Source organism: Saccopteryx leptura, chromosome 3 (assembly GCF_036850995.1).
Source record: "Saccopteryx leptura isolate mSacLep1 chromosome 3, mSacLep1_pri_phased_curated, whole genome shotgun sequence".
Classification (NCBI taxonomy): domain Eukaryota; kingdom Metazoa; phylum Chordata; class Mammalia; order Chiroptera; family Emballonuridae; genus Saccopteryx; species Saccopteryx leptura.
The window spans coordinates 242819763-242846524 of record NC_089505.1 but is presented as its reverse complement, the minus strand read 5'-3'; the positions used below and the strand labels follow the sequence as shown (position 1 = coordinate 242846524).

Below are 26762 nucleotides of genomic sequence, written 5' to 3'. Positions count from 1 at the left end.
GATATGTCTGTGGAATGACATCTTTATGAATTGTGATGATTGTAAGGGGGCCAAAGAAACAGAGACAGGTAAAAAGTCCACTTTTTCAAAGAGATTTTGGAAATTATAAATTATAAGTTTGATGTTAGTGTTTGACAATTCTAGAGCAGATTGTTAAGGTGGTTTTTGAGGCTTTAGAAAGGCAAAAGGTGAGCTTTGGGGGTCCCCATACTTCTTGACAAACCAGTCCAGTCAAACTAATGTATCTAGATTTTCTGCAAAGAAATGATGATATCTCCTGCCAGCTTCTTGAACAGACCAGTGGGTCTGTTTTTATTGAAAGTCATCCTGAAGAAATGGCACTGATATAACTGTCCAGGACCAGTCTTTTTATCAGCCATGTGGACCAGGGGTTCTCATTGGGATCACTTGGGTCTCAGCCCCAGGGATCTGATTTAATTGGTCTGGGGTGGACCCAAGTGGGCTGGGCTTCCAGGTTTATCTAATGTGTAGTTAGAGTGGAAGTACTCGGAGGCAGATGTGAGCTGGACTTTTCTGCAAATTGCTAACCCGAGTCTTGGGGAGGTTCACAGCCACACTCCCACCTTGCTGATCAGTGGACCAGCGGCATTGGCATCACCTGAGAGCTTGTTAGAAATGCAGACTCCCAGGCCCCACGTTCGACCTACTGAGTCAGAATCTGCACTTTACCCAGACTCCCAGGTTATCTGTTTGTCTCTGAGAGTCTGAGGAGCTGGTGACTAGAAGGGAGGGGACCATGGAGAAGAGGACAGAAATAAGTCTTGATAAACAGGTAAAGGAACTCCAGTTGCCAGCAAGGTTGAGGAGGATGACCCAACTCATTTCTTTGCCCTGTAGGCCAGGGAGACTGAACCTTTTAGGATTTATTCCAGCTTTATTCTTGTTCTTAAGTCCGTTTCCTGCTAGTCTAGTGAGTTATCAGTAAAACCCTTTAGGAACCTGTGTGTGTTCTGAGAAGAGCCAGGCACGGGCTCTCAGATGGTTTGCTGCTCAGTAGCCCCATGAGAAAGGAGTAGCTGAAGGTGGTTGTGAAGAGGAAGGGTGTGTCCATAGAATCTTGGGACTCATGGAAGGGCCTGGAGGCTTATGCAGCTGAAGGCACCTGTGCCCTCTTCATAAGATGTAGATAAGGAGTAGATATGTCGGATCTGTGGGTATGTGGGGTAGGGGGGGGGGTTCAAGTATTAAGCTGAATAATAGATCAAGGGGTTAAAGAGATTGAGGCAGTTGTAACAATGGGCCCCAACCAAACTTGATGAAATTTAATCAGTGTAAAACTAAAGTTCTGTACTGTAAAAAAGAGAAGAAATAAGTACACAGGTAAGGATCCTGCATTCCTAGCAGGTAGGAAAAGCTGGAACTCGAAAAGGGGTGTTGATAGCCTGTATGGAGGAGATCTGTCAGAGTGATCACATGAGAGACTAGCACTGGGTCCTTGTCCCTGAGAGACTAGGACACTGGCCTGTTCAGCTTGGAAATGGGTAGAGGAAGGTAGGCCAAGACACTTCTTGTGTGGAAGAGGAAGTCAGTTCTGTCATGTAGGGAGTGTACAGAACATTTTTTAGTGGGTGGAAGTTATAAGCAGATAGACTGAACCCATGTTAGAAAAAAAGAATTGTGTAACATTTGTAGTTCCAAGACTGAAGAGCAAGCCCTCAGTGGTGTTGCGTTTCCTGTGTCTGGGTAGAGGCGGGTGCTGACTGGCAGGGATTTTTTTTTTTTTTTACAGAGACAGAGAGAGAGTCAGAGAGAGGGATAGATAGGGACAGACAGACAGAAACGGAGAGAGATGAGAAGCATCAATCATTAGTTTTTCGTTGCAACACCTTAGTTGTTCATTGATTGCTTTCTCATATGTGCCTTGAGCGTGGGGCTACAGCAGACAGAGTAACCCCTTGCTCGAGCCAGCGACCTTGGGTCCAAACTGGTGAGCTTTCTTTTTTGCTCAAGCCAGATGAGCCCGCACTTAAGCTGGTGACCTCGGGGTCTCGAACCTGGGTCCTCCGCATCCCAGTCTGATGCTCTATCCACTGCGCCACTGCCTGGTCGGGCTGGCTGGGAGGTTATAAGGACACCCTCTGTAGTATGGGGGCTTCCACACTTATTGTCTCTTGATAGGACTATGTAAAGTATAATATCAAGTCTGTTTCCATATTTCTCAGATAACTACATTGCAGAAGAAACATCTCCTTTAGACCATAACATTTTTGTCAAGTTCTAGACAAGCTTACCGTTTATGCAAACCTGATCTCAGACCTGGGTTGGAGAAGAATCTGTGAATTTAATGAATGAAAACCAGCCAGATGTTGTGAATGTGCAGGGGTATCTCTTCTCAGGGGAAAGGATATGTGGTTTTCAGTAGATTCTCAAGAGTATTTATGACCTCCCCAAATTTAACAAGCAACACTCTACCTGAGCTGTCCAGCATGGTAGCTGTCATTAGCCATGTGTGGCTATTTAAATTCAAATAAAAGTAAGTTCAGTAACTCAGTCATACTAGCTGCCTTTCAAGTGCTTGATAGCCGCTTGTTAATTGAACATGGAGGTAACATTTCCATCATCGTGGGCAGTTCTGTTGGATATGGAGTAGCCCTGTGTGGCCTCTGAACCCTTACCCAGACCTCTTTCTGGGTTGAGGAAATAGCTGTTCTGGTTGGCAGCTCTCAGAAGGATATTTTAGATTAGGATTTCTATATGAGAGGTGAGTGGTGTGGAAGGGAACGGCAGTTTCCCCAGCTGTAACCCACCTTGAAGCGCCTTGCTTCTCCTTGTGGGCGTGGCCATGCTTTAATTATTAGCCATGGGGGAAAGAAGGGGGAGTGGGGGGGTGATGTATGGCTCTCCACCCAAGGACTCTCTCCAAAGCTCATGGTGGAAAGTGGTCTTTCCCACCCACAGGCTTGAGTAGAGGCCCTGGTGAAACTTGACCATGTTTATTTCTGGCCCCAAACTTCTGCACAGACCCACGCGAGTCCGTCACCGCCTCTGTGCCTTGGGCCTCTCATTCTAGAAGTAGTGAGGTGACTGGTCAAGCTGGACAACCACATGGGGGGGTGTCTCAGGGGTCGTCACTAATTTCCCATTCGCCTCCTCATCACTTTTTTACAGTTCCCTTGTGGATTGAGAGTGCCATGCTCAGGAAGGGTCCTTTTTATCTTCCTTGAGCCCTGCTGCAATCCGACTGGCTGTTCTGGGGAGAGTCCTTGAGGGTTGCTGGGGCCTCTGCCCGAATGTCTGTGCAGGGCCTGTCTGCAGGGCAGAGGCTGCTGAAACACCCACAGTGGACACACCCCTCCATGGCCTGTCTCCTGTAATTTGCATAAAATATCTGATAATCAAAGTTTATATTAGTTACTAAGGGAAAGAAAGAAAAGGTGTGGGGTGACTGGCTGGCCTGCACGTGAATGCAGGTCTGGGCGGCTCTCCTGCTCAGGTCGCACAAACTCTGTTCCTGCTCCGCTGACTCGGAACCGTACAAGTTCCAACTGCATTGTGCCCACATTCCCACACCCAGTCAGTTTGTGTACAGATTCAAAGCACCTGCCATCACTGGTAAAGTAGCCATTCTAGATTCTGTAAATGGAAGGGAAGTTGCATTGGGTAGAGACATTTGGGGACATTTGCCGGCCTGCATGTGCCCCAAAGCTTCCCCCCTCTCCTCACTGCAGCCAAGAAGCCTTAGGAAGGGGTGTAGAGATACTGGGTCAAAAACAAGGAACAAGGTACTCGACTAGAGCCTGTTGCACTTCTAAGCCTGTCTTTGCGAGAAGGACATTGGATGGCATTCTCTTGTCTCATTTTTTTCTCTTTTGTTGATTACTCTGCCCTTTAAGGGTAAGCGTTGGTGTCCCAGTTCCCTCGTGGATGCTGGGAATGACCCTGCAGCCTGGAAGAGAGGGGTGGCAGACTCACGGTGAGGGCTGGGTCCTCCTGCACTGCATTCCCACCGCAGGGTGGGGAGCGTCGGGAGGAGGAGAACTCACGCTGGGAGGACACGAGGGCAGACACCTTCCTGGAATGTTTCCTCCGTCCCAGGATCCACAATATCCCCTGTGCTGGGAGGCAGCTCCTCTCTCTGGCGTTGCCTGAGTTTCCCGAGGCAGGACGTCATCTGCTTTAACTTGTAGACCCGGGAGTTGCTTTCCCAGCCTCATTCATCAGGTCTCTCCTGGGACTGGCTGTAGGCAAGACTGTGGCTGAGCCAGAGCTGTGGGTGAAGGCGAGGCCACGTGTGCACTGTCCCTAATGAGCTCACAGTCTGTGGAGGGAGATGAGTGTGGAAACATATAATTACAGTACAGGCTGGTAGGGCTACAAGGAGGGATGCCTTGAGGGCAGAGACCAGCCTTTAGTCATCCTTGGGCCCAGAGAGTCCAGTGGGAAAGGAAAAAGGCATATTTTGAGAGTTTCAGTATAAGTGATATGTAAAGAACTGGGGGGAGGCATCCAGGAGAAGGGAGAAATCTCCTCTGGGCTGAAGTGTGTATAGATGCTACTGGAGTGCTTGAATGCTCATCACTGGTGGCCGGGGAGTGGAAGGTCACAGACAGGTCACAGGGGTCCACTGCAGGTAGGTGTTCCTGGATCCTTCAGATAGAAGGTAAGACTCTTTCTGTTAATTCTTCTTGGAGAATGGCTCCCAGGTTTCTAAACCACTCAGCATTCCTGTCCCTCCTCTTAAGGTCCCATGTTACTTACTTGGGTTCTGGAACATTTGGTGGTCCCAGGCTGTTGAGTGTGGGGTGGGGAGACCCTACTGAAGTTCAGAGACCATAAGACCTCCTCACAAACATCTATCTAGGAGGGCATGTGGAGTATGGGCAGAGCCACAATGGCTGCCTGTCATCCTGTGGGGCCCTGTGCATCCTGTGTGTTGGTACTGAAGTGTGCATGCAGAGTTGTTGGCTGGCCCTGACTCTTTTCCCACAGACATTGCTGGGTGCCCAAGTTCAGTCTAGCTCTGCTGTATCTCCAAGGACGAATACCTTTCTTCTGTCACTGCTAGCACTCTGCTGCTGCTGCTGCTGCTCCTCCTCCTCCTCCTCCTTCTTGAGCTTGCTGTTGACATAGACTTCCGCTGCCAAAGCTAATTGTGAGGCCTGATCAGTGAATGAAGGCAAAGGCAGTTCCCATGACAACCGCAAAGAGTTTCAAATATAGGGGATGATGTGTGTGATGGGTTGCAATTACGGGTGGAAATTGATGTGTGGACACCAGGACTTCAAACATAGGCTCTGAAGGTGGAGGGGGTGTTGGGTTTCTTTGGCAGGATCCTTTGTGTGATGAAGAAGGAAGCGAAGGAGGTCACGGACTTCCCCCACAGTCAGTTCTAAGTACCTTCAGTGCGGAATGTTGAGCAAAACCTCGCCGGGGCTTTGCAAAGGCACGACTCCAGGCATTCTTGTTGCAGAGGCAGGACACCCAGAGAGACAAATAGTAGTACCAAGTGTAAGATGAGAAACATTAGAAGCGCCATCGACTGGCAGAGGACTATAGTAATCTGAGAAGGCTTCCTGGAGGAAGTGGGCTTGAACTGATCTTTGAAATAAAGCTTTTTGGGGAGTGACCTCATTTAGGACACAGCCATGGCCATGGAGGAGAAGTCCGTCTACTCACTGCCAACTCTAGAAGAGGTAGGTTGATATGAAAATCATAAGGCTACACAGAGCACCACTAACTGTATAGCTCTTAGTGAGAAGGTAGTGAGAGCTCTGCTCAGTCATGTTCTAGCTATGTGACTTTGGGCAGGGTGATTAGCCTCTCTGTATTTTTATTTCTTCATCTGTAGAATGGACATGAATAATTCCTGTCTCATTGATTTGTTTTGAGGCTTAAATAAGATATGGTATATTTTGCTCCAAGTATGGGGCCTGAAATGGGGTTAGTGCTTGGTCTATGTCTGAATGTGTTCCCCTTCCCTAGTCTTTATATGTATATCTTTGCGTGTTCTGGCTTGTGATACCTGTGTTCCTGAGGTTCTCAGTGTTGGGATATTTTGTGTGTTTGAGAGTGACTGAATTTTTTCACCTCTCACTATCTTCATTCTTCCTGCTGGGAGTGCACTGGGGACTAGAGTCATCATGGAAGGTGCATAGGGACCCTCGACCTCCATATAGAAGGGTCCCAAGTACCTCTGGGTTAGTCACTGTGAAGCTCCAAATATAGAAAGAGGAGCAGATAGAGACGGGACAGGATTGAGTGTGGAGAGTGTCTCTGCTGGAGGCAGAGTGACCCCAGCATGCACCTTTGTGATTACTTTGGAGCCCTGACATTCCAGATGGGAATTCAGGGGGAAAGATATGGGAGCAGGTGGACTTCTCAGGGACCATGGGCTCATCGTAACATGGGCTCATCGTAAGGTATCTGCAGGTGGGTAGGCCAGGAATTGTGGTTGAGGAAGGACTGAGTCAGCAGTGGGGAAGGGGTGGGGAGTTGGTGAAGCAGAAAGTCAGGGTTGTCCCTGTGGGCTGGTGAGGAAGATGTGGGCTAGGCTGAACAGGCTGGGACTCAGCTTTAGTTCAGTTGTGGCAGGTGTTCCTCTGATCCTTGGGGACCTCAGAGAGAAAGCTGACCAGGAGAGGGGCCTCTGTACTGCCCAGCCCCCGCCTCTCCTCCCTCCTTGTGTAGAAACTCAGCTCAGCACATTCCAGCCTAGTAAAGTGGGGAAGACCTCCATGTAAATAAATAAGTGAACTTGGTTGTGATTGGTGCTCTGGAAGAGGCACTGTGCTGTTCTGCAAAGGCCCTGAGAGAAATGGGTGATGTTCATAGAGGCTAGATGAGCTGGGAAAGGGGTGGAGGGAGGTAACTCTTAGATTAAGCCTTGCTCCTTGCACTCCATGGGGAAAGGGGTGGGGAACCCAGGCAAGGAGCAGCATATTGAGGTCTCCGATACTATTCTCAGCCCCATAGCTTAAAGGGAAGTGGTTGAGTTCAAGTGACCCCACCCCTCTTTGCATTTCCCTGGGGTTGGTGGTGGTGGTGGTGGAGGGGTAGAGAACTGGGAAAAGAAAGGTCTAGATTGGAATTCTAGCCTACCACTCACCATCTATGTGTTATGTGGCAAATAACCAACACCCATCTCTACATCTGTTTTCCCGTAAGAGACAAGGTTGTGTGTGGAGTAATTCAAATGAGATGCTCCTACTGGCATGGTTGGCACAGAGCCTAGTACCTAGCAGGGGCCTGGTAAACTGTGGCAGCCATAGCAGCAAAAGTACTCATTGTTACTGCCCAGGCAGTGTTAGTTGCTCTTATCCAGCAGCAGGCTGTGTGTAGAGTGGGTAGGTGGGCCTGGGGTTTTGGCGACCAGGATAAAGGAGATACTTCATTTGGCCTGGTCAAGGTACTTCACAAGGCCTGGCTAAGGGGTACAGAAGCCCATGTGTCCATCTTGGGCCATTCCTCAGAACACAGCTCCTTGCCTTGCCTTGTTACCTGCCTAGCAGGTGTTGCCCTTTGTCCCCAGGGGTCCTGAAGGGGTGGGCCCTGTGCCTCCTGGAATCTCCTCACCATAGGCAAACTTTGCTATCTCTTTAAAGTATCTTATCCCAGCTGAGTGCCCCCCTGGGGCTTCAGGGAGGGGCAGCAGTTGGGCATCTGTGGTGGAGCTGGTAGTGGAGCACATCACTGAAATGGGCTGTCACACATCCTAACTAGCCCTGAGTCACTTCTCTCTGGACTCAGCTTCTCCATCAGTGGGATGAGAAGTAGCACGGAGTGAGGTCTCACAAAAACTGAGGTCGATGGTGGCTAGCTCCACCTACACCATGCCGGGGATGCGCTGCGTTTCTCTACAGAATCTTCAAATCTGTGTATGAGGTCACTGCTCTTTGTAGTTCCATTTTGCAGATGAACAGAGGCTAAGGTGCCACCGCCAGGACCCTGCAGTTAGATAGTGGTGGAGCCAGGAACACAGTCAGATATGTGAGGACCAGAGTCTGCTCCACCTCCTTCCTAGGAAGTGGAGGCTCTGGGTGTTCAACTACAGGGAAGGGGTAGGGTGGAGCAGGATGTGTCCAGGGATGCCAGCCCTGTTCTGTTCTCCTTCCTGCCCTTTAGTGTCCTGGGTGTTGTAGCTTTCAGAGGCTGAGAGTCTGGGACCCGGGGCTGGAGCTTTTGGGGTCTGGACCCACCTACCCTTGTCAGCTTTTCCTAGGGATGGAGGCCCTGATGCTTGGGTGGGTTGGGGGGAATGCCTCTCATGGTCCTTCTAAGAGAGGAGAAAGCATCCTGGAATGGTGGTGGTCATGGGGAGGCTGTCTGGATCGGGTGGGGTATATTCAGGCAGAGGGATCGATGGTCCTAGGGTGCGGTGTGGGTGTTTGTGTGCATGGGGAGGGCCAGGCTGGTTTGGGGAGGCTTTGAGCCACAGGCAATGTGGGCTTCAAGAAGTCTGTTTTCTGAGGTAGGAGCTGAAGAGGGGGGGGGGGAGTAGGGCTGCATATATATAGTTAAGAACCTGGTCTTTAGAACCAGACAGTCCTGGGTTGGAGTCCCGTTCTGCTGTTTTCTAGCTGTGTCACCTTGGGTAAGTTACTTTACTTGGCTTGCATTGTTTCCTCATCTGCAAAATGGGGTAAAGGTTCACACTGCCAAGGCTTTATTTTTTCTTTGAAGATTGTTAAGGGCTATTGCTCCTCAAGCTCTTATCATAGCGCTGGCACTGGGTGAGGCTGGTGTCCTGGTGTGACACCGAGGTGGGAGGGGAAGTCCCACCAGCGGCTGCTGGACCCCAGGCGTGGTCTGTCATTTGACCCTGGAGATGCAGAGGATGCCTCCGATATTACCTTCAGGACCCTCTGCTCGGAGGGGACTGCGTGCCGGTGACACCTGGCCTGCCTGGGAGCGGCAGTGGGCCTGGGCCGCAGCCGGCACCCTCTGCGGCCCCCGCCTCCCGGCTGGGCAAGTCCAACCCACGGCGGCCCTGCCCCCGCCCCGCCGGCCTAGAGGATTGGCTGGTGAGCGCGCCGCCCCCTCCACACCAGCCTCGCCGGCGGCAGGGAGGGGAGCCAAGCCGGCAGCTGGCCGCCGCCTCCTCTGCAGTGCCTCCCTCCGTGCGCTCCGGCGGGGATAATGGGAGGCCCGCCGGCCCATGCACCAGAGGAGGCCGGCCGAGGTAGAGCGGGCAGGGTGGGGAGGGACAGGCCAGCCCGGACGCAGGAGGAGGGGCAATGGCCTTCTGGATCTCGGGAGGGTGGAAAAAGGAGAAATGAAAACAAAAATACTCTGGAAGGTGAATGAGCCCCTCCACTGCGTCTGGGCGGCAGCTGGAGGCAGGAAGATGGTCTCCGCTGTCCTTTCTTTCAGAGGCCCCCTCCCTCCTTCCCATCCTCCCGTTTCCCCTGTAGCAGTGCTGGGGGTGCAGCGGAAGGACTTCGAGTCTCTCCCGCTGTCAGCCTAGCTCATCAGTTTCTCTGGCTTCTTTTGCAGGTGGAAATAAAGGCTGGTGAAGGAGCCCCGCCGTGGGGACAAGGGGCTGCTGTCAAGGTACCTTGTGTGTGTGTGTGAGAGTGGGAGGGAGAGAGTGTTTGTGGTGGGGGTGAAGTGTTTGACTGGATTGGATATAAATAAAGGGTCTCCTCGGGTGATCCCTTAATCTCCCACTGTGTGTGTAGCAGCAGCTGACGGGGGAGGGGTGGCGGGGGTGTGGGCGGCCAATGAATTCTCAGGCCTGTGTGGGTTTTGTTTGGATTGTTTTTGCTTTCTCAGCTGGATGGTTTGGGTGCAGTTGGGATTGGGTTTGTTGAACCGTGTGTGTGTGTGTGTGTGTGTGTGTGTGTGTGTGTGTGTGTGTGTGTTTTAAAGACATGCAACCGACTGCCCACCCTTGCCCCTTGCCCTAGAAATCTCTCGAGAATGTCCCTGGTACTGTTGGTTTGCATCCAGTCTGCAGAAATCCCTGGGGTGGGGTGGGGGGGTTAAGGGGGAGGGTAAATTGCGCTCCTGAGTCTGAAGCTGATAGGGTGTCATTAGTCATGCTGCTGTCACCATGGAGATGGCTGGAGAGGAGAGGGGGTGGTGGGGGTGAGGATATTTTGGGTAGGGTGGGGGCTGATGCAACATCATGACTGGGAATCTGGCAGGAGGCTGCTGTTACTCTGTGGCTTGGTGTCTGGGGAACCAACCTGGAAGGGAATGTCGCCAGGTGATTCGGAAGCAGAGAAGGGGCACTGAGCTGATCCATGTGGTGGTCTGAAGGTCAGGGCCAAGGTATTTGGAACAGGGCAGGATCTGATGGGGTATCAGCCATTACTAGGAAACACAAATATTCTTTCCTGATTGACAAGGACCAGGATTAGTAGGTTTCCTTGGGGTTTGCCTCTGTTTTTAGGGCTGAGGACCCGAAGTGAGTTCAGGATTACTCAGCAGTATCCTCTATTGGCCCGGGGCAGAGAAAACAAAACAAAACAAAACAAAACGGGAGACAGCTCCATGTGGCTGTCTCTCCAGTTCAGAACAGAGAGGCTGGGGAAGACTGGGGACAGGAGGGCAGGGGCAGGATCAGATGGGACTTCTCTGAGGAGGGAGGGAGCCCATTCTAGCCCATCTCTGCCCCACCTTCCGCTTGGGCCCTGGAACCTGTGGGGAGCTGGGGGAATCGGGCTGCTTGGGGAGCAGGTGGATGATCTGCTCCTGTCCCCAGACACTCCTCTCTGGAAATCCTCCTTCTGCTTCCTGGGAAAGCCGTGGGAAGCTCCATGGAGGTTCTGGAAGTGACACTCTGCCACCCCACTGCCTGGGTGGGGACATGGCTGGGAGGGGCTCTGCTTCCCCACGTGGGATGGGGGCTGCTGGGTGAGGCAACAGGGTGGATCAGAAGCCAGGGTGGTTCTTGGCTTCCTCCCAAGGAACTTGAGGCACGGAAGTATTTGGGGGAGGGTGAGAATTTTGCTTCTGGGGGAAGTAGAAGAGCCAGGTGGCATTGACTCTCCTGGGGAGCTGGGCATGCCTTGATGAGGTTGGGAGAAGTGGGCGATCACCTGGGACTAGACCGTGGGAGGCCCCTGAGGCAAGCAGAGAGTGGTTGACACTGGCAGTGCTGTGGGTGGGGAGGAGAAAGCTGTGAGCTCACTCCACACACTCGTCTCCAGAGCAGAACCCCCATGTTCCACCTCCACTTCCTCCTCTGGCCTCTCACTGCTGACTGGGGAGCTGTAATCACCGAGCGTGTGGTTGAGGTCTGTGGGCATGGAGATCGTGGAGTGCACCCATTCTGTCCCCTGCCCTGGGGAAAGCGGGACAAGGGGATGGAGGACAGATGGGCTCAGGGAGGGAGCAGCTCCCTCCCTCTTCTCTGTCTCAGGCCTTGTCAGCCAGAACTTCCCTCTCTGCTGGGAGGAAAGACTGCTGGCAGGTTTGTTTACTCCCCAAAGCACCCCCTCCCTCCCGCCTAGCGGTGGCTTCTCTTCAGTTCTTTCCAAGTGTGTTCTCCATTTCTCCCTGCCTGCATTCTGCTGGCCCTGCAGTCCTGTTAGAAGCTTCCAACCTAGTATCTTGACCCTTAATGTTGTGGGCATATGTCAGGGCCACTTGGAAAACCAGAGGAAGCCCTTCAAATACATCTTTCTCCTTTCCTTTCTCGGAGTAGAGTCTCAGCTGGCAGTGTTGTTTAAGCTCTGAGGTTGTGTCTGTGCTTGTTATTAAGCTCTCTGTTGGAGAATCGCTGCTTTCTCTTGGCCAGCCTTGGGCACTGTCAGGAAGCACTGGGATTTGAGACCCTTGTTCTTGATGTTCCCTGTGCCACCTTTCCACCACACTGAATATTCTTGGGTGACCAGTTTGATGAGTGTCCCACATACCCTGGATGGGACAGTTGGCCATATCCTCTTCCATCAGGTCACAGTATAGGAAGATGTCTAGTGCATGAGCTCAGTCTGAGATCAGGCCAAGACTCTGGGACATAGGACAAGGGGGTCTCAGTTTCTTCCCATGAGATGGGTGCAGGCTGGGGAAGTCCCAGAGGTGAATGATATCCAGTAGCCAGTGGGAAAATGCTCATCTACTGTGTGCTGAGTCCTGCCAGGGTTTGAAGAATATCCATGATGTAGGGTGTGCAGAACTGAGCTTGATAAACACAAGTTGTCACTTTACTGTCCTAGTGTATTATGTGTCTACTCATGACATGCAAAGGAACATGCCAGAACATACGCTGTTGCTGTCGCCTCCTTCTTGGCAGCCTGGACAGTAGTGAGTGCCCAGTGCGGAGAGTATCATGCTGCCCAGCTTTCGGGCTCCCACGCCACTCCCACACGCTATCCCATGGGAATCTTCAATTGGCTAAACATGTCTGGAAACTATTTTGGGACTTTGCCCAGGATCTCTGCCTTCTGTCTCTGCTCTTGACCATTGCAGAAGTGCCCTTTTGTTGAGGATCTGTGATCCTTGACTTTCCATGCACTGCGGGTGACGCCTACTAGTTTCTTGCTTGCTTTGCCTGCTTTTCTCACCCTCCTCTAGCCCTTTGTGAGGGTCTAGCAGGAACTCTTTATCTCTGAGGTGCATTTCCAAGGAGTCATGAAATTGGGGAGATATGGCAGCAGGTGAGTATGTCAGGCTAGAGTGGGAAACGAGCTAACTGGGAGGATTTTGAGTTGAGTTTGAGGACAGGGAGGGAGTGATAGGGCTTCCCCAGTCATAACAAGAACTGGAGTTAGAGTCCCAGGGCTCAGCTCCACCTCCTTGGTGATGCCCATCTGGTGGCTCCCAACTAGTTTTTGAAAGTCCTAGGAGCGGGAGAGGACATTACAGGATAGACAGGTGAGTGGGCCCCGGGGGGCCTTGCACAGGGTAGTAGTGCCCACAGGGATCACTGTGAGGGCTCCTTTGGCCCTCCTGCTGACTCGCCGAGGAGCGGCCTGGTCCTGGGCTCCCTCCAGCTGCAGATGGACATTTCTCCTAGAAATGGTCTTTGTGGTCTTGCCAGGTCCCCTCCCATACCCCTGAGGCTGTAGCAAATGGTTTGGCTGGCCGAGGGTTGGGGAAGGGAGCGTGGGAGGGGCTCTGGTTTGGCTCAGCTTTTGGGTCTCCCAGCCGCTCCAGTTCTCTCTCCCACCCTGACCTCTCGGGCCTGTTTCCTCTCACACTCAAGCATCTGGCAGTCAGCCGAGGACTCCCTCTTTGTTCCCAGCGTGGCTGCAGCGTCAGAGAAGGAGATGGCTTCCTTGTGGGTTGCTTTAGGAAGCTTTGGGCAAATAGGGGACAGGATAGCTCAGACAATTAGAATCAATGGATTGTCATGCTACTCAGTACTATGACCCCATCCCATTCACTTTCTTCCCCCTTTCTTCCTCCCTTTGTCTTTCAGTGTGTACTGAACATTTAATGTGTTCCAGGTACAGTATTGGGTCCTTAAAAAGAAGAGAAAACATTATTATTTTATCTTGACAATACCACAGGAAGCAGGAGACATTGACTGAACTACCTAAATTCATAACTCTATGTGGACAAATCAGCATTGGTAGTTTTTGTTTTTTATGCAGTGAAGGCTTTTGATCTTTGTGTTTGGGGCTATGAAGTCGCACTGGGCAGACCAAACCCTCGTCCCATACTGTGCCTAGTCTAGCACTTGACCTTTGCTTTCATCACTGGCTCTGTGGACCTTAGAGGACTTTGAAGGAAGAATCAACCTCCAAGCCATGTTTTCAATAAATTAGCGTTTCTGGGATCTGGCAATTACAGATGAGGGTAGTGGGGTCAGAAGTAGAACAGCTGGGAAGAGAGCTTAGTTTTGAAAGGAAAGTCTTGGTGTTAGATGTGTTGGGTTTGCGATTCAGGTAAGGCTGGATAGAAACACTGTGCCGGGCATTTTACCTGGAACCAAAGTTGCCTTCTGTGTGTTGTGTGTGGGCCCTGCAGCTTGGGGGTGAGGAGGGCTCCTCTGAAGACCTGGCTGAGACCAGGAGAGCGGGAAAGTGCAGTTAGTTATCTCCTGTCTTTTCCTCTCCCTTCCCAGCTCTCCTGCTGCTGGGTTCTGTCATTAGTTGTGGAGAGGCCACTTAATATTTCTGGTCTTCAGTTTCCTCTGTAAAGTTGAAGGGGTTGCCTTCCAAAATTAATTTTTCTCAAACTAAATGTGGCAGAGGGCCAGTTTTTTTTCTTTTCTTTCTTAATTTCCAAAATGTTACAGACCGATACATTGTCCTACTTTGTACAAGCAGTTCACAGCTTGTGTCACGCGTGGCCTGCAAGTTCAGCACTGTCCAGATTGGTCTTTGAGCCATCAAAGTAGGCGAGTCCAGAGAGTTGCTCTTACCTGTCAGTGCAGGCTCAAATCCCCATGTTGCCTTTTAAAGGCCTGCAGTTGGCTCCTGTGTTTATGTTGTGGTGCACTAGTGATAAGTATTTAGTTTACGGGCCATACTGTGAACAGCTCTGCTTTTGAACTTCAGTTCTGGGAGAGCGGAGGGTCTGTGTTGTGATCATTCCACCCCTTTCTGGACGTGCCTTCCCCTCACTCTGTGTTGTCCATCTTGGGGACAGAGCACCACTTGGAAGAGCTGAGATCTTTCTACCCCAGAGATTCTCTCAGTCTCTCAAAAGGTTCACCAGAGGCTCAGCTTCTTTAGCGAAGGATGCCTCCTGTTTGCCCTTTCGTCTCTGCAGGTCTCAGGTTCTGATGGAGAAGTGTCAGAACCTGCAAACCCCTGAGGACTCTGCGTGAGTGCGTATGTGGGTGCGAGCATGTGAACTTCATGACTTAGAGGGGACAGTTAAAGGGGAGGCCAGGTCTCTGGTAGATACAGAGTGGACCTGAGCCTTGCAAGACACCTAAAGCTCCGTTGCCTCAGGCGGGGTACCCTGACTTTTGAGCTTTTCCCGTTCGGCAGCTCTCGGTAATCTAGAGGTAGAGCCCTTTTCTCTGAGGGCCGATTGCAAACTTGGCCCTGGTGTCTGTCTGTAAGCACAGATATCCCGGTATTTTTGATGGCATGAGTTCGGGCATCTTCTTCCCACTTTATCCCAATTCTCCCCCACAGAGTTTTTTTCTGCTGAATATATTTGACCTTTTTATATAAGATGCTTGAGATTAGACAAAAAAATAAAGATAACTAATTGCCTTCTAGCCTGGTTGCCTCATCTTGGAGGAGAATGGGGAGGAGGGCTCAAGGGTAGGTAACAGAATCATGCCACAAAAATATTTCTTAAAAGACAGACATCCCAAGGACAGTAAGATTAAGGTCTGAGTAAATCCTGGTTACCTCTGTGGCCTGGAACTCTTGTGCCCTTGGTGCTTAAGTAATTGGATTTCCCAACCCCGCCTCCAAGCATTTTTCAGTGTAATCCTAACCCCATGGGCTTTGCGAAGGAAACAAAGACATTACAAAGGGTTTGCAACTTGTCCCTGACAGTGAGCTCCTAAACTCCCTACCCTGTTGACTGAGTTTTCCTGCTTCACTTTCTCTGAAGTATCGCTACCCCCTCCCCAAGCCTTCCATCTCCAGGAGCCTGCTCTCAGCCTGTGGGCCTGGGTCCCAGGCCTGCTAAGCAGGTGGTGTTTACGGAAGGAGCCCGTTCCTGCCAGTATACCTTCCTGTACGTTAGGAAGGTCCATCTCTGAGTCCTACTGGCCACTCTGCAGAAGGGGAAAGAACCAGGGAGGCCAGTAACGCCTGGAGAGGCCAACACCCTGGGAGGGTTTGTGCTGAGAGCCCAGCTGCATTCCCGGGCAGACTGTCTTCTGCCGCACCTTCTCCGTTAGGTGGGACCTCGGGGCCAAGCCACTTTCCTGCTGACTTGAACAAGTTCAGGATGGGGTGCAGAGTGCCCCCTGCCTGCCCCAGGTTCTCTGCTGGATCACAGAGGGGAGACTGTGCCTTCCCAGTTGGGCTCATTGTTGCCCTACACATTGCACTCGGGGATGCAGACTCGGTTTTCAGTGGAGTACTGGAGGCTGTGCCCAAGAGATGCCACCTGTTTCCCTGGAACTATGATTTCTCTCTCTCCTCTTTCTGTGCTCTCCATCTTAGGACACTTCCTGGCCTCAGCCCATCCCTACCCTCACCCTTGCTTTGAGCTCAGCTCTGAGTTCTAGGCTGAGCAGAGAGGGCCTCTGAGGGCACTCCTTTGTGAGGCATGGGCTCCTTTAGGGGCTCTTAGTGTCAGAATTATCTAGGAGCATGTAAAATGCTGTAGGGCTTCCAGGCCAAGATAGCCACCTGCTGGGGTCAGACCCGTGGGTTCTTGTCACACGAGAGGTGTAGAGTGGGTGCAGGATGAGGGTGACGTGGAGACCCCAGATGTTAGTATTGGAGGCTCTGGGCAAGTGGGCCATGTGGCATCCCCCTCCTCACTAGCACTATCATTTGTCTCTGAGCCAGGTCCTATCTGATGATTGAGCTATATGCTGACCTCTGCCCTGTGGCCTTTTTTCCCACTATTATTTCTCCTTGGTTTCCTGTTTCCTAGCTGTGGATTCCCAGTGGTGTCATTTGGACCCTGGGTAGTAGTTAGGGCTTAGCTCTGGGGCTGTGCGGTTGGAGTGGTGTATGTCTTGGGGTTGTACTGGCAAGTGGTCCAGAGCAGTCTGAACACCCGCTGAGCCAGAGCCCAGGGTTCTGTGCCCAAGCCCTGGGAAGCCCCTCCCCCACACTCTCCAGAGGCTTCCTCCTCCCTATGGAGGGCTCTGTGCCCCACCGTGTCTCTGCCTGAGGTCAGGGAAAGAGGGATGTGGAGGAGGCCCCTGGTGGTTGCCAGGGCACTTCAGACCTAAACACTGGTTCCCATCCCCACAGCCTCCACCAGGGTGGGCAGGGGCCATGCGCGCTTCAACTTGCCTGGAGAGTTCCCAGTGGCCAGTCCCTCTGGTTCAACTAGTTTAGTGGTTTTCAGTCCCACTGCATTTTAAATCATCTGGGAGTCTTTAAAAAAGAAAATATCAATGCCTGGGCCCACGCCCCAGTGAGTCTGATGTAATTTAATTGGTCTGGAGTGGAGCCTGGGCCCCAGCATTTTGCAGAGCTCCCCAGGTGATCTGAATGTGCCCTCAGGGTTGAGAAGCCACTGCCCTCCAGTTAGACTTTTCTCTGTGTCTCCTGTACCCCTGGGTTGCCCCAGAGTTTTTTTTCTCATGTTAATAACTACTGATAATCAATACAGAATCTGGAAGAATTAAGACAATGAGATATGTCAGATATAACACTAGGTTGAATGTTCTGTTTCATGAGACTGATCCATGAATTCAGATTTACTAAAACCAGGAAAACTGTAGCAGATGAAAGAAACTCAGTGTTCTCTCGCTTTTTAATTACTTAAAAAAATTTTACTGAAGTATAGTATACACACAGGAAAAGCACCTACTGTGCACATCTTGGTGAGTTTTCACAAAGTAAGCACATCAGTGTAACCAGCATGTAGATCAAGCAATGGGTACCCTCACCGCATTCCCATTGTGCAGAATGTCTGTGGCCTTTGGGCACAGTCATGTCAGGCTCTGCGTGCTAGAGCAGTGTGTGCTGGTTTGGGGCCTAGAAGGCTTTAGCTTGTCCTCTGCCAGAAACATCTTTTGACATGTTTGTGGTGTTCTTTTTTTTGTTTTGTTTCATTGATTTTAGTCATCGATTTTGGTATTCTGCTTGTGCACACATTGGTTGACTCTTGAATGTGCCCTAACCAGGGATTGAACTCGCATTTTTGGTGTACTGGGACGATGCTCTAATCAGCTGAGCTACCCAGCCGGGGCCTGTGTGTGGGTGTTCTTGAAGCTGAGTGGTTTTTCACAGCCATAGTGTGCAAGACAGAGGAACCCTGCAAGCCCCATCCACGGTGTTACTCTTCCCTGTCACCTTTAGTTCCTTTTCCACTTGGGCCTTCAAACTTGCCACTCCTCTTGGCTAAATTCAAACACCGATTTCATTTTTGGTTTTTTTATTTTATTTTTTTATTTTTATTTTTTGTATTTTTCTGAAGCTGGAAACGGGGAGAGACAGTCAGACAGACTCCCGCATGCGCCCGACCGGGATCCACCCTGCACGCCCACCAGGGGCGACGCTCTGCCCACCAGGGGGCGATGCTCTGCCCCTTCTGGGCGTAGCTCTGCCGCGACCAGAGCCTCTCTAGCGCCTGGGGCAGAGGCCAAGGAGCCATCCCCAGCGCCCGGGCCATCTTTGCTCCAATGGAGCTGGAGCCTTGGCTGCGGGAGGAGAAGAGAGAGACAGAGAGGAAGGGGGGGGGTGGAGAAGCAAATGGGCGCTTCTCCTATGTGCCCTGGCCGGGAATCGAACCTGGGTCCCCCGCACGCCAGGCTGACGCTCTACCGCTGAGCCAACCGGCCAGAACCTTCTTCTTTTTTTTTTAATTATTACTATACAGGTAGTATATGTTCTTTGGAAAAATTAGGAAATAGAAATAGACACAAGGGGAGGAATTGACCCAATGTTTCCCAACCCAGTTAACCACTATTATCTGGAACATCCCTCCAGACTTGATTCTTTGCATGTTTTGTGCTGTTTATAAAAATGGAGTCACGTAGGATTGGAGCCCACTTTTCCCTACATAATGACAGGCTGTAATGCTCTTTGTTGAGCGCTTACTATGTGGGGTGTCAGGGTGAGAGTGCAAAGTTTTCATTGTTCGCTGCCTTACTTCTCATGAGAGCATGGTTTGAAGATGAAATTATATTCTTCTTGGCCTCTTAAAATGAATTGTGTCAATACATTTCTTAATATTGAACTATCTTTGCATTCCTTAAATGTGCTTGGTAATGGGGTATTTTTTTTAACATGCTGTTTAATTTGAATTATTAATGTGAGAGTTTTGCATCTATATTTGTTAATGAGATTGACCTATAATTTTCCTCTCTGTTTTCATTGTCAGATGTTGGTATTAGAGTAATAGTAACTTAACATAATGGGTAGCGAAGCTTTATTTTTCTTTATACTGTGCAATAATGTAAATAATATAGTTTATTTTTTTCTTTTTTATTTATTCATTTTTAGAGAGAGAGGAGGGAGAGAGAGAAAGAGGGGGAAGAAGCAGGAACCATCAACTTCCATATGTGCCTTGCCCATGCAAGCCCAGGGTTTTGAACTGGGGACCTCAGCATTCCCGGTCAATGCTTTATTCACTGCATCACCAGAGTCAGGCTAAATAATACATTTTAAATAATTCCGTAAAGTCCTGCCTGGTTGACTCAGTGATAGAGCGTTGGCCCAATGTGTGGATGTCCCAGATTAGATTCCTGGTCAGGGCACACAGGAGAAAAGCCCATCTGCTTCTCTACCCCTCCCCTCTTGCTTCTCTTTCTTTTTTTTTCTCTCTCTCTCTTCTCCCCTCCTCCAGCCATGGCTCAATTGGAGTGAGTTGACCCCCAGCGCTGAGGATGGATCTATGGCCTCTGCCTCAGGTGCTAGAAAATGGCTCCGGTTGCAACAGAGCAAGGGTCTCAGATGGGCAGAGCATCACCCCCCTAGTGGGCTTGCCTGGTGGATCTTGGTCAGGGTGCGTGCAGGAGTTTGTCTCTGCCTCCCCTCCTCTCACTAAAATAAAAAATAATAATAAAAAAACAATGATAATAATAATTCTGTAAGGATTTAAAAGTAAATCTGCTGGTGAAACTGTCTGAGCCTGCTGCCTATTTTGAGAGGTGGGTCTTTGCAGCTTTCTGATTTGTTTTTTCCTGTGGCTATTGATATAAAATGTTTACTTTCTGTTTCCCATGGAAGTGAGCTATTTTCAAATTTATTAGCATAATGTATATATAGTTACTGCTTTTCAGTTCCCTTAGTATCTGATTTTTTTTACTTTCTTAATTTCTTTTTTTTTTTTTTTTTAGGTTTCAGGTAAACATTTCTTTTTTTTTTTTTTTTGAGATTTCTTGCTTTCTTCAAACTTTTTTATTTTATTTTATTTTATTTATTCATTTTAGAGAGGAGGGGGAGAGAGAGAGAGAGAGAGAGAGAGAAAGAGAAGGGGGAGGAGCAGGAAGCATCAACTCCCATATGTGCCTTGACCAGGCAAGCCAGGGTTTTGAATCGACAACCTCAGTGTTTCCAGGTTGACGTTTTATCCACTGCGCCACCACAGGTCAGGCACTTTCTTAATTTCTAATGTGCATCAGTTTTTTTTCTTTCCCTTCATTAGCTTTGCCAGAGCTTTCTGTGATTTAAAAGCACATAGATTTGTCAGTTGTGCTTTCTGTTTTCTAGAGCACTTCTGCTTTAGTGTTTATGTCTTCTCCTTGGATTCATTTGGCATGCACTTTTTGTAGCTACTCAGGGTGATCCTTAGGACACTCTATTTTTTGTACTTTTTTTTCTTTGATCACAAATACATTTAACAATACACTGTATGGCTTTTTCTCTAAGTTCTACTTCGGCCTCATTGTCCAGGGTTTTTTTAAGCTGATGGGGAGATGCTGATGGCATACCTACCCTGTGAAAGTCAAGTCCTGGTTTACTCTGATCCCCCTTCCTCCCTACTAGAGCTCCATGGAGAATCCTTGTACTTGGGACAATACAAGGCTAGAGAATGTAGCGCTTGGTTACTCTTCAGGGTCTTGTCTCTGACCCCTTAGATAGGAATCTAGTAATTGCTTACCAGCTTAGCAACCAGGACCTGCGGAAACTTTTTTGTAATCTAAGCAAAATCAGTTTCAATTTATTGCCTAGGACCAGAACATCTCCCAAGCTCAAATGGAGGTTTTAGTCGTGTTTAGAAAAGCCTCACACATTGGCACCAGAGGAAAGGAAGCTAGAAGCTAAGGGCAGTGAGAATAGGGGGGCAACATTTGACTCAGCGCTCAGGGCCTAGCTGAGCTGGTCTGGGCCGCAGGTTTGTTCTTCCTCCCTGTGTCTTTCGTGAACCTCTAGAAGATATGACCCAATTGGTGGCTCTAAAGCTGGGAACAGTGTCCTAGGATGGAGAGGACAGTAGGAGAAGAAAGAGATCACAATGCCAGGAATAAAAGGGCGGCATCTCTTGGGCACAGCCTCCAGCGCTCCACTAAAAATCCATGTCTGTATCCCCCTCAGAGTGCAGGGTGTAACACAACAATGAGCCCAGGGGGAAGGTACAGTCTGCCCTCTCTGGGTCCATCCAGCAGGGCCTGGTGTGGCGGGGACACCCTCTGCACCCTATCCCTAACTTGTTCAAGCCCACAGAAAAATGGCTTGGCCCATAGGTCACTCTCAAGGGAGAATGTGCAGTACCTTGAGGGGTAGATTTTTTTTGCCCTTCATCTTGACTCTGTAAAGAGCAGTAAAGACTAGGGGAAAAGTATGGAGCAGGGGGAACAGAGAACAGATGGATTTTGAGCTCAACCTAGAAACCAACAGCAGTATTCTTTTCTTTCTCCAAAATGAAAAATAAACTTTTGGACTTTAAATGAAAGTAATACATGTTCATTTAAAGAAATCAAATAATATAAAAGTATATAAATAAGAAACCAAAAAAATCTCTATATCTTCTCTATCCCAGTGTAATCTTTATGCACAATTTATACATGTCTTCCCAGACTTTAAAACGAATACATGAACTTATTATCTTTCTCACAGAAATGTGTTTGTACAATACTTTTTTTATTCTGGTATTCTTTTAGTTGGTCATTAATATTTTGAGGATATCTTTCCGTGCCAGTATATTTATCTTAGTCTTTTAAATGGCTAAGGAGTTAAAAAATTTTATAGGTTTATTATACTTTATTTTCTGTTGATGGACATTTACAATTTAGTATTTTACAATTATAAGTGATGTAATTTACATACATATGAAAAAAATTTATTTTTGTTATTTGTTTAAGTAATTGTATAGGACAAAATCATACAAGTGGAATTTTTTTTTGTATTTTTCTGAAGCTGGAAACGGGGAGAGACAGTCAGACAGACTCCCGCATGCGCCCGACCGGGATCCACCCGGCACACCCACCAGGGGCGAAGCTCTGCCCCTCCGGGGCGTCGCTCTGTTGCGACCAGAGCCACTCTAGCGCCTATATATTCATATATTCATGGTTTTTAAGGGCTTTTCTTTAGTTCCATTGAATTGTTCATCTGATTCTGTATTTCATTTCATTGTTTTAATTACTGCAGTTTTTATATAACAGTTTGGGTCAAAAAACTCAAAACCCTCATTTTTTCCATAACATCTTTTTGGTTTTTCTTTTACATTTCCCTGTCCAAATAAGCCTGTAAACAACTTGTCAAGTTCAGTTGAAACTGTTTGGATTTTTCTATTGCAATCAGATGGAATTTATAGATTATTTGGTGCAGAATGGACAACTTTATAATGAGTCTTCCCATCCAGGAAATGGGAAGTATATCTTTCTGTTTATTCTAGTCTTTTTATGTGTCCATCAGAGTTTTAGAGTTTTCTTTGTATGGCTCCCACACATCTCTCATAGCATTCATTCCTAGGATGTTGTGGGTATTGTTGTTGCTGCAATGACTGGGATCTTTTCTGTTACACTTTTTAACCTGTTACTGCAGGTATATTAGAAATGCTCTGGTTTTTGTCGGCAGCTGTGTGATGCTGTCTCTGGGCTCAAGCAGTCCCTTGTCCCCTCCAACCCCATGTGCATTGTCTGTACCTCCGTAACAATACTTTAGGGCAGGCATCCCCAAACTACGGCCCATGGGCTGCATGCGGCCCCCTGAGGCCATTTATCCAGCTCCCTGCCGCACTTCCCGAAGGGGACACCTCTTTCATTGGTGGTCAGTGAGAGGAGCACTGTATGTGGCAGCCCTCCAATGGTCTGAGGGACAGTGAACTGGCCCCTGTGTAAAAAGTTTGGGGACCCCTGCTTTAGGGTCTGGTATGTGTTCCTAGTTAGTGAGGTGCTCATCTTACTCAATTTCATTCCCCAGTACCTGGCGCAAAGCCTTAGCATGCAGTAAATCCTTTTAATAAATGCTGTGGGATCAGATTGATGAGAGAGACAATGAGCTTCACCTTCCCAGTGTGACAGCCTAGGCTAGTGCAAGGAGTAGAATCTAAAGCGGCTCTGGCTCCAAGCCTGGGAACCGTGAGCCAGACAACAGAGATGGGGCACCTGCCCTGCTCCCACAGTAAAAACAAGGTCCTGACCATTTCCCCACAGGCCCACATCAGGGAGGAGCCCTCTGATCTGATACTTCATAATTACCCTGGGACTGACAGCCCACTTGTCATTAACCCTCATTAGTACTAACTAGTAGGGAGAGCTGCCTTCTTGGTTCCCAGATACCTGAAGGCAGCACAGACTTTCCTGCAGCTGCTTTGTAGGGACGAGGAGTCATCCAGTCTGAAGCAGAGCTTGTAAAGACTGCTGGTGACATTAGCTCCATGTCTTTTTATGTGCCTCAAAAAGACGTTTGTGTGCCTCGTCTTCTTTCTCAAAGGTAGCTGCTTGATTTCTCCTTCACCCTGCTGTTCTCCAGAGTCTGTGGCGTCCCCACCCCCCAAGTGATCTCTAGGTGATGTTTATTCCTATCATTGTGCTGATCCTCATTGTGTTTGCATTTTAAGCTTGTACTTGTTATTGGGGGATGAAAGACAGGGTACCATCCTGCAGGGACCCTGTCTCTGCTGCCACAAGAGTTAGGATGGAGATGGAGATCTCCACCTGCCTAGGAAGGCTGGGTCCGGTCCATCAGGACCCATGAACGAGGGACCTGATCACCTCTGGGGCACGGGGGCTCGGACCTGGAGATGTGAGGATTCTGGCTGCTCTTCAGCAGAGGTCAGGAGTCCTGCCTAGAACAAAGGTGAGGAAAGGGGATCCACGTGGCTGTGTGCGTATAAAAGAACTACCAATCAGAGGTGGGCTGTGAGCCGCTTCCCAGCCACTCTGTAAAGGTCCTCATGCATCTGGTTCAGTGTGTCACTGGGTTGTGTTTGACTGGCCATGAACTGTCCCATTTAGTCCGTGGTCTGTGCTCTCCTCCCCTTCAATACTCAGGGCAGCAGAGGAGCCAACGTACACCCAAGAGGCTGGGCCCCTACCCCATTTGTGTTTTACTCCCTTTCCTAGTGTCCACCTGGGGTTGGGAAGCAGCTCAGGGGACAGTTTCTGTGGGGCCGCCTGCAAAGTGCTAAGCCCTTGAGCCCCTCATGGCAGCCACGGCAGTGTCTCTGCCAGCTCTGGAGGAGCTGCCTTCTCAGGGTGCCTAGCAGAGACTCCGGCAGATGGAGCTCTGTGATCCCATGGAGTTGTTCCAAACGACTTCTCTCCGAGCAGAGCAAGCTCTGGCAGCGAAGCTGCGATGCGGGACTGCTCAGGGCCTTAGCTCACCTGGCGGAGAAAGCCTTCCCGCCCCCCCCCCCCGCGCCCACTTGTTGCCCTCTTTTCAAGAGCAGAGGCGCTGACCAGAGCCTGCAAGGACACATGGGCACATGGCCGGGTGGGTGGAAGGACCACTGTCCCCTGCCGGCCCTTAAGACCCTCATTCACTTAACTTCTGAACCAGTTAGTTTTCTCCTTTCCTACATTCACCCTCCCCCTCATAGTGTTATTGGGGGAGGGCTCTCAAAAGGCTGGGAACAGTCATGGACACTCAGGGTTGATCTCTGGGGGTGGGACCTAGGAATCTACATCTGTAGACAGCTCTCTGTAGGTGATTCCTCCGCCACTGGAGTTTGAAAACTGTCGGTCTGTGGAGTAATGTAAAAGGGGCTATGCTTATTTGGGATTCCCGATGCGTGGTGAAGACTGAAAAGATGTGTCTTTAGTGCTGCCATAGTTTGTGGCAAGGCCAGGAACTGTGCAAACACGTGGGAAAAACTAAGAGAGATTAAGTGTAAAAGCTGTTAAACTTCAGATAAGATTAAACTATAGGAAATAAACATTTTGTTGTTGTGTATTACAAAGAATGCAAATTCATTGCAGAAAAATCAGGAAGCTTGTGTAAGCAAATATAGAAAAGAAAACATCCATAATTTTACCACTCAACTCCTGTTAGTATTTTGGTCTTTCTAGAATAGTTATATATACTTAAATTTTTTAAATGTTTATTTCCCCCCCTGGTTATCAAAATAATATGTTTATTATAAAAATGATTTATTTTAAATTGGTGTAAAATGTTTTCATTGGCGATCCTTTATTGCTCTGTTCAGTGGTGGTCTACATTTCTTTGTGAGTATATTTTGATTTGCTTTGCCTATTTTTCTTTCATGTGATTTTCCTTATGAATTCATAAGAGAAGTTTATAGTTTATATGTTAGTGGTATTAACTCTTTACCATAGCTTGGCAGATATTATAAATATTGTTTAATTTTTTAAGGTTTTGGTTTTATTTTGCCAAAACTTTTTAATGCATTTATATGATCACATCTAGTTCTAATGGTTTATCCAGTTGATTTGGGGGCGGGTTGCCAAATAAAACAGGCACTGCTTTTGTAAGTTTAAGAGGAATTGAAAGCGATTGGACCATTATAGACCAGACTAGTACGTCTCACATTTTAATATTCATCTAAACCACTTAGGACTCTCTTTATGATCTATTGTCCAATTCAGCAGGTCTAGCATCTGTGATAAGCTCTTAGGTGATGCTGATGCTGCTGGTCACTGGACCACACCTTAAGTAGCAAGGGGCCAGAAGCTTCGAGACGTGGTTGATTATAGCGGTACTTGAGGACATTTGGAACCCAGAGTTTCCTGGGTTATACCCTGGAGATGTCGGGCTGTGGAAATGAGTCCCAGCATGGCCATGTCTGGCTGGGTGACTTGGATTCAATGCCTTGGCTCTTCTGAACTCTTGGGTCCCCTGTCAATACAATCGCAAGACAGTGCTTACCTTTAGGGATCTGGGAGGATTCAGTGAAAGAATAAAACAGATCGACATTTTTTTTTTTGAGTTAGAAAAATAATGTAATATAGAATGACTGGGCTTGGTGCCCTTTCTGGGGAGTAGTTCTTGGACAAATTTCTACTTCTCTGATGATCGGTATTTTCAATATTTCTACTTCTTGAATAAGTTTTTCTAGAAAATTTTCCTTTTATCCATATTTTCAAAGTGTTTAGTAATGAACTTCAGGTCTTATTTATTGGCAATGATTATTTTCCTTTTCATATTTCTTTTTTTTTCCTTAAGATTTATTGATTGATTTTAGAAAAGGGGGAATGAGAAGGCCCAGGGTTTTGAACCAGAGACCTGAGCCTTCCAAGCTGATGCTCTGTTCACTGTGCCACCACAGGCCAGGCCCTTCACATTTCTAATACTGTTTATTTATGGTGGGTTTTTTTGTAAGATGCTCATCCTTGCCAGAAGTTTATTTGAATGGTCTTTTGGAGAGCCACCTCTTAGATTCATTTATAAATGCTGTTAGATTTAATTTTCTAGCAAATATTTCTGTCTTTCTCTCTGCTGATTCCTTCTTCCTGCCTTTCTTAATTTTTATTAGCTTCTTGGATTGAAACCTTCATTTTTTCCCCTTCCTATGTAAAAGAAGTATTTTAGAAGCATGATTTTTTTCCTCTGTTAATAGTTTTCATTGATATTGATATTAGTCTTCAGATCAGTGTGACTCCCCCCCCCACAGAGACAACTGTATTTTTATACTCAGTTTACATATTAATCATATTTAAAGTATGTACTTACCATAGCAAGTACAGCTAGTGTAAACAGATTGGAAATAAACATAATTGTGATTTTGATTTTATTCCCCCTTGACCCTGGAGTGATTTAGGAGGCTTACTTAGGATTTCCAGATGTTGTGTTTCTCTTGGATAGAGAGGGCTTGCCCAGGTCATTCCAGGCTGTGACTCTGTGCACCACGTGGTCCTGCATGTCCTGGCAGAGCCTGTGTGTGTGTGTAACTGAAGCTTCGCCTTT

The 26762-nt window shown here is 48.6% G+C and overlaps 1 protein-coding gene across 5 annotated transcripts in view; it reads left to right on the top strand.

Annotated features, from left to right (window-relative positions):
- Positions 1-26762, top strand: part of TET3 (tet methylcytosine dioxygenase 3) — a 116609-nt gene that overhangs the window by 8642 nt on the left and 81205 nt on the right. For 2 of the 5 annotated variants that reach the window (XM_066377961.1, XM_066377962.1), the window contains exon 3: positions 9454-9510. In XM_066377961.1, coding sequence (XP_066234058.1) covers positions 9454-9510 — 57 coding nt within the window. Of the gene's footprint in view, positions 1-9027; positions 9140-9453; positions 9511-26762 lie in introns of those variants that run through there. The other 3 variants (XM_066377964.1, XM_066377966.1, XM_066377965.1) reach the window with 3 other exon arrangements.